Genomic DNA, 11,023 nt, shown 5'->3' on the forward strand with positions numbered 1-11,023 from the left:
GCAGACCCAGGTAAATTTCCCACAATTATGTGTGTTGTTTGCAGTATCCAGTGATTGTAGTCTTGCTTATTCATCAATTATGTATTTTCCACCAATCTAATGTTATATATCCTAGTTCAAATTTGGTGTAATTTGGTGTAATGAGGGATGAGGGAAGTGACTGACAAAGTTCTCTCATTTAGCCTGCTCTATAACTGATCTTCCCATGATGGATTATTATGATTAGTGGCAAAGATGTTTTAGGCTGGTCTGTATATAACACCACAAGGTTGCACAAAGTGTACCACAAAATGTTAGGTGTGCATTTATATGTCAGTGTTTATGTTTATGTTTATTATATGTCAGTGTATCATTAAGAGTTCATTAATGAGTTTGAAGCCATTATTTTATGGTAAAAACATCAGTTGCTGTAAGCCAGTTTTAATTTCTCTCATATGATAGTCTAATGCAAGTTAGATATCTCCTTGAAGTCTGACACAAAGGCAAGCCATAGTCTATCTTTGTGAAACTGGCCCAGGGCTAGTTATCACCTGGCTGCCATCTTATCTCCTCTCCTCACTGTCTTTTTTAGCTGCAGTGATGGATCAGAGTCTCACTGGGAGCAGAGAGAAGGGCAGCCACTGGTGTGCCTCAAACTCCCACCCCAGGCCCAAATCAGCCCGAGGCCACAGGACTCGTGTCTCAGAAACTCTGCATCAAAGTCGACAGACATATCAAATCCCATCCAGAGACAAGCGCAGCCCATCTCACTGTGTTCAAATTAATGACCGCCATGATCAGGGTGGCCCAGTGCCCATCAGACCAGACACCTCAGTGGCAGCCATGACCTCCATCTCAGGGTGGTCAAGGTGACCGAAGTGAGACCCGAATGTCAGGCCCCCAGGAGGCTTGTGAGAGCAGTGGCCAAAGAACGCGACCGAAGTCGGCCAAGGCACGCTCGAGGAACCCACCCCAAGGGGAAACTCAGCCACGACACCGACCACACGATGTCGACCGCAGGGATTGTTGTTTTGTTCAGCTGACCCAGCTGCATCACGCAACAGCATCAGGCCATCCATCCCCTGAATCCTTCTGTGCCCCATTGCCTCGTGTGCCCTGTACTCTAAACAAGTACAGTGTGTTGCCCTCCATAAGGTCGAAAGACCCACAAAGGCTTCCTCAAGGACAAACATGAAGCAACTCCTGACGTATTATGGACATTTTGAACGATTTTTAGAATCATCTAAGAGGAACCACAGAGTAAAGCAGATTTAACAAACTATAGCTCGGTTCTGAGTGGACCCGTCCAATATTCAGTTTAATAGGCCAATGCAAACAGTCCCCTTTGCATGGCTGAGTCAGGTCTACTATTATAATTATTATTTGCAGTGATAGGTAAGCTAAACTTCAAGCTACTCTATTAAAGGAGAAATCCAGCGATTTTTCAAAAACTGTAGATCTCCGTTTCTCTAGGTCACCGAGTATTGTCTGAAAACCCCAGAAAACAGTTTTACCTAGCTCTTCCAGGCAGATACAGTGCTACACTCTGGGTGCATGTTCATGAGCCCCCATGATCATGTCCCTAAAGTGTAGCGCTGTAGCTGCCTGGCGGCTTTACAAAATTTTTTTTTTTTAACTGCCAGTACTCGGTGACCTCGAGAAACGGAGATTTATGAATAATTGCCGGATTTCTCTCTTAATAGAGTAGCTTGTAGCTTAGCTTGCCCATCACTGATTATTTGTTACTATTTAGTAATTATTGTGCATATGGCAGCACTCATATGAACACATTTTAACTTAATGTCTTCATAACATAAAGACATGAATGCATGCTGCCCATTGAGTACTGGGGAACTGACTTTTTAGCCTGTACAGGACGCCAAGGGGACACTTCCACTTTTTGTTGGGAGTAGTCCAACCTTACTTCAAACTGCCCTCACTTGACAGGGCCATAATACTTCATCCAGAAATCTTCCAGTTTCTCACTTATTATGAAACATTTCTCTTGATGTGCACAATAGGCTTTTTATGATTGATTGATATGTGTTTCAAATAATTACTTTACATTGTCTGATGAAATTGTTTATTTAGTTTAGGCCTACTCTGTGTTGATTTCCTCAGTAGGCTACAGTAAAGGGCCAATTGAAAAAAAATATTATAGTTCTTGTCCTGCAAATACTCCAAGGTACAATTCTGGAAAAAATATTTTAAATGAAAAAAGTAACTCCACATTAGGGATAAGTGGGCGAACCTTGTGTTGGTTATGCTGACATGGTTGCCAAGTGGATTCCTGTTACCATGGTTTTAGGACACCCTGGGCAGATCATATTCAGGAAAGGTCATGGGATGTTCCGTATTAAATTTGTTGAGCTCCGTCACCTTGGGCAAGGAAGAGCAGCCTGTTGAGCACTTCTGTTGCAGAACAAATTAAAGCACTTTCAAGGCAAAGGCTCTTTTTTATTTTGTCTATGATAAGGGAGTTTTTGCAAGTGAGAGTTTTGCCTCATTCAGTTAGCAAGGTATAGGCAACATTTGGTCCAGTCAATCTGTGTTTAGTCAAAAGAGTCAAACGAGAAATGATTAATATACACAAATGCACAAATGAATGCACACATAAAACAGCAAACCACAGCATTAGGGCCAGATACGGCCCTTTATCTCTGGAGTGGACTGCTAATGCATGAACCTACTCCGTGGAAGCAGGTCTTTGGTTAGCAGAGTGAGGCTGCGGAGGGACTGACTGTGATGAGTGCTGCTCAAGAAAATCTGTTTGCTGCGCGGGCAGACCATCGTCAGGTGTCATTAGAGGGGTGAACTAGTCATTAGCGGTGAATGATGACTGGCTGTCACAGGCACTTGGCCTGACACTGACCAGAAGGCCTGGCCTGGCTGCCGGCTCACATCCGTACATGCAGCTCAGGAGAGCCGACTGATTGCACAGGAGAGCCAGACACACTGCCTCTGGAGATGCATGTGTAATATAACCTCAGGGCCAAGACCAAAAAAGAAAATACAATTTCTATGGCATATTGTTGCTGTTTTCTTTATTACAATGTCACAGTCTATGTGTTCCTGTGTGTGTGTGTGTGTGTGTGTGTGTGTGTGTGTTGAAAGTCATCATCCTGCAAGACTGTTTTGTTGTCAAAACTAAATATTTGTACACCACTGACGCCCTTAACATGAACTGTAAACATGTTTTACAAGCAAAAGATCTGTGATAGTTTTTGTAGGCTATGTCATTAGAACAACAAAAACATCACTGTATAATGCTCCTATATCATCTTCATCTCCTTTCCCCAATATGACATGATTTTGTTATCCTGAAATTCACAGCCGCCGTTGTTACACGCCAATATGAATTGAAAACTATTTTCTAATATGCGCAGTGTGCTCCGAAATGGGCGTGGTGGGCAGCTTTGCAGTCATTAGCAGATATAAATGATCAACTGTGTGAGCGCTCACGGTGCTGTGAACGAGGAGGGAATTGATATGCGCTCCGGCGAACAGTGAGTGACGCGGGGTTAACAGGCAAATACAGAGGAAGGATGGAGTGAAACTAACCTTCACTGTCACCAGAGGAACTGCGAGGAAATTGTAGAAGTAAGTGAATCTTGGCAAACGCTAAGCCGTTTTTTATGTATTTCGCTACTGCAGTGCTGTCGAATTGTATCCCGTTGCTTGCATTTGCTTTATAGCCTACCGCATGGGCTCAAAATAAGTAGTTTGAAAGACTTTTCATCATAGGAACTGGTGTCAAAAAATGTAGGTTATCACTTGAACTTGAACCACTAAACCGATGCTAAATTACTGTATGTTTGAATGAGTCTCTAGGATTCTCTGAGTGTTTTGATTTGTGTTGACAGATGCAGTCGTTTTAATTCCAGACATTCTGCTAAAATTGTAGTTTAATGAACCAATAAGTAGACTGAATTAAAATTTCTCTTACAGTTATGTAGATGTTTTTCAGAGTTGAGTTTTATTTTGAATGAATCCAATGAACAGCTAAGGCATTTTGTTTATAGGCAGTATTGCTTTGATTGTTTTTATGTTTTAGTTACCGTAGATACAAATACTTACCAGGTATGTATAATTAGTTAGGAATTTAATAAAATTGTGTTGTGAGCTATATAGTTAATCTCTGATACTCTATGTCATTTGAATTGTGATCAATGTCACTTATTAGCAGTTTTAACTAATTTGACTGTTACATCTGGAAATACAAAATAGCAGTGTTGTGAAGCTAAAGGCCACTAACATCATCATAGGGACATAATTTCAAATAGGCTTAGTAAAAATGTTTTTTCCAAATTCTTCCTGGGCCTATATTCATAGTCTGGAGTGGGCCCCATTTAAACTTAAATTCAGCAATGCTATAGGATAGGATATGCTGTAAGAGAGTCCAAAGTCATGTATGGCCACAATGGAGCAGTAAATGATCAGTTTAGATGTGTGATATATAGAACACAATGGCACTAACAGTTAATAAGGACATTTAGAATTGAGTTATTTAGAAAGCCCTAAGTGTTTCCTTAGTCATTCCTAAAAGGTGAGTTGCATTGAAATATAATACATTAAACATTATTTTCTCTATTTGCATTTAAGAATATAAACACAAAATCATAGTCAGAAGGTCTGATATGATCTGTATGCCAGGCTTGTTTGCTGGCCCAGAGTGTTAGTGTGTGTGTGTGTGTGTGTGTGTGTGTGTGTGTGTGTGTGTGTGCAATGGTGCATGATGTATAGTTTTTTTTGTTGTTGTTGTTGTGGTTGGTAGAGTTGAATAAGTTCTGTTAGAGGCAGGTCACGCAAACACTTGGTTTATCAGATCGCCATGACTTATGGAGATCTAGGGTTTTCCATGCCCCGAGTCACAGTGTAGAGCCTGCGAGCCGTGGCTGCATTAAACTGCCAAAGCCCAGCCACTGTCTCTGCCACGGACCCGGCCCTGAAGTGGCCTGGATGCAGAAGGATGCATAACCCCTCCCTCCAGCCGGATTGTGGCCACACTTATACCTATACTTAATACTTAATTCCTTATAATCAATACTTGTATAATGCTGTAACCCTATTACGTCCACCCATTCTTGCACTGATATAGTTTTTTTTATATTACCTTGACTACCCTCTTATATGTCCATATTTATTTTATGCTGGTCTCTAGACTTTATTCTTGTGCTGTTGCACTGTTGGACTTTCCCCTCGGGGATCAATAAAGTATCTACAGTATCTATCTAAGATCCACCTCAGGTCACAGCTGTAGTCATTCTCCAATCACTCTGCCATCTTGAACTCTGGGTAGTGTAAGGACACAACACTGTATAGGAAATTCCTTAAGCATATGAAATGCACAACACTGTACGCATAGGAAATCCTGTATGCTTATGAGATTACATTTGGTCCCACTGGTCCCTCCTCCTTCTCCATAAAACCAGAATGACATTTCCCTGACCCATATTGATGTCCTTTTACTGTACACCAACATGGGTAGCCAGCTGGGACTTGTTGATCTACTTAGACGGAGGTGTATGTAAAAGGCCATTACCAGGACAAGAACAAACACTGAGTGACCACTACCGCCATCCACTGCTCAGTCAGCTGTGTTACCCAATACACCACCCCACTCCCAATAAACCCTGTGCACCTGCACTTTCAATTAACAGCCCTTTAGTCTGACCCCTTGAACCCTATTTCCAAGTAAGCTTTAAAAGAAACAAACAAAGGTATAGGCTTCATCAAGGACTTGTTTTAGGGGAGAGAGATGGAAAAGAAAGCTATACTTCTATACTTGTACTGTCATCTTGTAATTCTCCACCACTGAATCGAGTGACTTTGAATAAATGCATGCCCTTGGGCAGCTGCTAGATGTTAATGTGATTTTACCTCAGGTGGGTCAGGTAAGCAGACTGGCCATTATGGCATGGTGGGTGCCTCTGCCGGGGCACTTGTGCTGTTGACCAGCTGGTTAATGATTTAGCCAAATGCTAATGTAGCCTCACGCTCATTCTAGCCGTTGCCTGGTAGCCGAAAGGCATTGCCCAGTTACCAGGGGACAGTGACTGGGCACTTCATGTAAACAAATAACTGTGAAGAAAACATAATTATTCCATTGAAAAACAGAAAACAGGGTTATCTTTTAAATTACAGGATCACACAATTATAGTCATATTATTTTATTTGCATACAGGAAAGACTTAATGAATTCAATACGATTTTCAGTGTTTTAGAATCTAGGAAAGTTGTGTGATAAATATAAAATATGGTATGTTTAGACTAAAACATTAAGTTATGTTTAGATTACATTCAAAATGAAAACTTTCCCCTTTTTCCTACTCATTGGTCATCTTACTTATAGAGAATATGCCTGGCCTAAGAAACAGGTCTACCTGGGCACCTCTGCTCCTGAAAACCTCCTGCATCAAGTCCTGTGCCAAAGGCTGCTCCCTGGGCCTCACTGCCCACCTCACCTATGCCAACATAGAGCCAGTGCCAGTGGAGGGTGAGCTCATTGGTTTTCTCAGTCATGAATCTCTCATGTCAGCTGGGTATTAAGCCATAGATACATTTCTGCATGTTCTTTATAGCAAACAGAAAGACACATTAAAGCTTTTATTTTCTCTTCTCTCCTTTGCTCTTCCCTTCTCCTCTCCATTCTGTCCTCCATGCTCATCACACACATACACTCTTCCTCTTTCCTCTTCTCTCCTCAACTCCACTCCTCAATTGTCTCTTTTCTCTTTCCTCTCCATTCACTCTCTCTTCTCTTCTCCTCCGTTCCCCTACGCTCCATGTCTCCCCTCCCTTTGTCTCCCCCTCCCATCTCCAGGGGTGTTTGTGTACCCACTGGCTGAGAAGGAGGCGGTGGTGGGCTTTGAGGCGTCCATCGCCGGCCGGCTCGTCAGCGTGCAGATCCAGAGCCGGGGCAAGCTGGAGGACTGTTGCCTGGACTGCTGCCCCACCTCCGCCTTAGACACCCAGTGCACCAATGGCAAGGACTGGTGCTGCTGTGGCAACTCCAGCCAGGACATGCAGTGCACCAATGGTGAGCAAAAAATGGATATACAAATAAATAAATAAATAAATACACCAACCAACAAACAAATACATACATAAAGTCTACTGTCTGCTCCAGATAGGACATACAGTGCACGATTAGAGAGGAGATACAGTAATAAACGAATAAACACACCAACAGTCAAACAAATGCATACGAATTATGCTTGATTATATTTAATTTGTAACAATTGGATATACATGGTGCATTACAGATGTGAATAAAGCACAGAAAAGGACAGAGATAAGACAGATAGTGAAAAATAAACTGTCGGTACTCAGGATTTCAGTATCAAATATTGGGTTTAAACAAACCTTCAAACAACACCTCAAATACATTATTTGTTGTACTGGCATACTCAGAAAGCTTTCACCCTTTCTTTCAAAGACCAAGAGCCAGTCAGCTGTAAGCACATCCTTAAGAGAGGAGTGATGCTTCTCTTGTAGACATCAAAGACTGCAGCCAGGGAGAGGGAGACATCACACAAGCCAAACACAGTACAATACCCTGCTTTAATCTTCCAGTAAATCACGTTGACAATTATTGAACAGTAATCAACTTAATCCAATTAATTAATGGACGCTGTGGTGGTGGTGGTGGTGTGGGAGGGGGGTGGGACTGTTATCTTTGTGAGTTATTATAAGACACATGTTCCATCAGTATGTGTGCTCTTTAGCAGTTGCTTTACCTGTTGAGCCACACAGATCTTCTGTCTGTCTGTCTGTCTGTCTCTCTCTCTCTCTGTCTACATGCTTGTATGTGTCTAACTAAAAAACAAATGGTTCAATTTACCTCAGATTTTCAGACAGATACAGATTGATAGAGGTAGAGGTTGCTTGGTCATCCTATCTGTACGTGGATGCTGGACTTTTTGCTTCACTTTCATGAACGTTGTGAGATAGGGGAGAGGGTGTCTAGCCACCTGACTAAGTTAATTCCAAATGGATATTGTCCTGTCCTGTCCTGTCCTGTCCTGTGTTGTGTTGTGTTGGGTTGTTTCCCCCTTGTGTCTCAGGACACCTGATTTTGGATGAGGACCTGGAGCGAGGCACCTTCATCATCAGCATCGGACTCATTGGCTCCATGGAGATTGTGTCTGTCATTATCAGCACTACTCAGGAATTACCCACCCTAGAGAATGGAGCGATCCGTCTCGTGTTCCCCACAGTCCTCACACCCATAGTGAGGGCGCGGATGGTGCCAACCAAGAGTGAAAATGGGGGTCGCTCAGAGGAAAATGGGTAAGGCCTTATTTAGGAATTCTGATATATAGACAGAAACATGTTACATAACATAAACACCAGCACCTTGTCCTTGTTCATTATATACAACAGTCTAAAACCATTTTTTATTTTATGTGCCATTATTCATGATGGGCATAGACCCCATTTTACATGTATATTTTGAAGACTGAACTGTACACTGATCACTTCAACATATAAAGCCACTTCTCTGGTGTGCCTCTGTAATATACCTCACTCTTTTTAAACCTGTTTCTTTTTCCCAGTTCAACCAGTTGTTTTGGTACCAGTCCTGGCAAGGCAGACCGGCTGCTGGGATCCAGCCTGCAGTGTGTCCACGCCATCTTCACCAGCCCTGCCACCAACCTCTCGCCCTACGAGCTCAGCTTCCAGCTACTGGTCAGAGGGGCATGTCTTCTGGCAGGTGCGTGCGCGCACACACACAAACACACTCTCACACACACAAAACACACACACACACACACACACACACATAAAATACGGGAACACACACACAGGGAAGAGGACAGTCCTGAGACTCCCTCGAGCAGACAGAACTGCAGCCGCTCTCTCTACTGTGGGAGAGGCACAATCGACTGTGACACTGACAGCCATGAAATACGTCCCACTCACCACCAACCAGCTTAGAGAGGCCAAGCACAAGGAGGGATGTGTGTGTGTGTGCGTGTGTGTGTGTGAAAGAAGTCTGGCTCCGAGCCTAGATCCCCTGGCTCCACCATCAGCTCGGCAGACGATGGCGGGGAACTAAGCCTTTGACCCTCAACAAACCCTCGGTCAGCACTGTATGTCTGTGGAAGAGAAGAAGGAAGTGTCCCAGGCCTACTGTATACGCTAGAGCACACAGGCTGTCTGTGGGAGGGTTGTGTCCTCACCTAGCTTTCACCAGAAAATGCTCTTCTGTTGGAACTTATCTCTCTCACACAATCTGCCATTTTAGTATACAAATAAAAGCATAAACAATGTCATTTTTGATAGGAAATCTGAAATAATGTTAAACATGTATAATCTAAAAGGTACACAATCATCAGTTTCCATGTGTGTGTGTGTGTGTGTGTGATTAGTGATCTTTATCTCCTTGCAGTGGTTTCTGTGTGTGTTGTGGGTTTGAGGTGTGTTTGAGGGTTTACTATTAAGCATCTACAGACCTTAGCATCAACCTTAACATCAACCTGTCAGGGACTAAAGATGAAAATGAGCTTGAATAGCTAAATCCGGTGTATTTACAAGTTTTATGCTAATGAGCATGTTCATTAATGTGCACTGTCCCTTTTAAATAAATAAACAAACAAACAAAAAACTTTGGGCCAATTACAGATGCATGAAGCTGGCCCTGAGCCTGTCTGCTCCAGACCTTGTAGCAACTCCAGGCTTTTGTCAGCCTCCTTCTCACTTACATCAACTACTCACTGTGAATGTTGTGTGGGTGCTTCACAACAAGAGGAACACAGAACGGGTTTGCTCTTCTGCAGTACATCTATAGTACTGTCACTAATGCAATGTGAGTCCAGACCTGTTGTGTCCCTAATAAGTGATGATGGGCACCTCTAGGTGTGAGTGTGACCTTATTGGGCACCTAACACCTCACTGCTCCCGGAGCGCCGCTGTTGTTGTTGCAGGCAGCTCACTGCGCCGGAATTAGTGTGTGCTTCACCTCACTGTGTGTTCACTGTATGCTGAGTGTGTTTCACTAATTCACGGATTGGGAGACCAAATGTCCCTCACGGAATCAAAAGAGTATATATAGTATAGTATATATAGAATATATACTTACTTATTTACATTTACATTCATTCGTTTAGCGCACGCTTTTATCCGAAGCCACTCACAAAATGAGGATTAACACTCAAGCTACGTTGCAAAGGGCCCTTAGGTACCAATAAATAGTGCTACCAGAGGACCAAGACAGAGAGTTGAGTGAGGCCAAGAACATGTGGGCCTCCAGTCTGCTGCCCATCTCAGGATCAGCTTCTCTCTGGGTCATGCTGCTCTCTGTCTCGTGCTGCTACGTCTCCCCAGGCCTGGAGAGCCCCACCCACCCACTGCGGGCTGATGCTGACCCCAGCGCCCAGTCAGCCTCTGTTACCTGCATCACACTGGCCGAGGAGCACCCTTACGACCGGCACCTCGAGATCATCCTCCACCTGAGTGGTGAGTAAGCCTCACCTGAAGCACACACACACCTGGTGATAAGGGGGTCTGAACTTACTCACCAGGGGGGTGTTGTGACTGCTGCTGCTAAACAAACTTCTATCAGACTTGTTTGTTTAGCTAACTGTTTCCTTATTTGATGCCATGCAATCTCTGATGCTAGCAAATGAGTGAGTATAAGTAGTTAAAAAATCAAAACAGTCTGATATGCTAATGCTGTTAAAAGGCTCAGATGTGAGGACTTGGCTTTGTCTGTTAAAATGGTCGTTGACACAGTAATGTAAATCACATCCCCCTGACAGAGCCTCACAGCCCATTGGTCATCCTGGAAAGGGGGCGGCTCACTTTCAGCCAATACGAGCAGCAGATCAGTGCACGCCGTGACTTCGTTCGCTGTGCTCGCAAGGATCCTGAGTCAGAGAAAAAGGTGACCTCTCACCTCTATCACCTCTTCAATCAGTCATTCAGTCAGTCTGTCAGTCAGTCTGTCTGTCTGTCCATACCATATATGTATGTATGTATGTATGTATGTATTTTTGTATGTATGTATGTGCTGTATATGAACTGTTTGATGAATGCGTCT

General features: G+C 43.3%; 1 protein-coding gene across 2 annotated transcripts in view; it reads left to right on the forward strand.

Moving 5' to 3' along the window:
* The first annotated feature begins 3,467 nt into the window (after positions 1-3,467).
* The window catches only part of vwa5b2 (von Willebrand factor A domain containing 5B2), a 23,559-nt gene continuing 16,003 nt past the window's right edge, over positions 3,468-11,023 (forward strand). For both annotated transcript variants that reach the window (XM_048238242.1, XM_048238248.1), the window contains exons 1-7: positions 3,468-3,579; positions 6,332-6,475; positions 6,803-7,018; positions 8,046-8,271; positions 8,538-8,695; positions 10,309-10,440; positions 10,743-10,867. In XM_048238242.1, the coding sequence (XP_048094199.1) occupies positions 6,337-6,475; positions 6,803-7,018; positions 8,046-8,271; positions 8,538-8,695; positions 10,309-10,440; positions 10,743-10,867 (996 nt within the window). In that variant the 5' untranslated portion in view covers positions 3,468-3,579; positions 6,332-6,336. The remainder of the gene's footprint in view (positions 3,580-6,331; positions 6,476-6,802; positions 7,019-8,045; positions 8,272-8,537; positions 8,696-10,308; positions 10,441-10,742; positions 10,868-11,023) is intronic.

Source organism: Alosa alosa, chromosome 1 (genome assembly GCF_017589495.1).
Source record: "Alosa alosa isolate M-15738 ecotype Scorff River chromosome 1, AALO_Geno_1.1, whole genome shotgun sequence".
NCBI classification, from domain to species: domain Eukaryota; kingdom Metazoa; phylum Chordata; class Actinopteri; order Clupeiformes; family Clupeidae; genus Alosa; species Alosa alosa.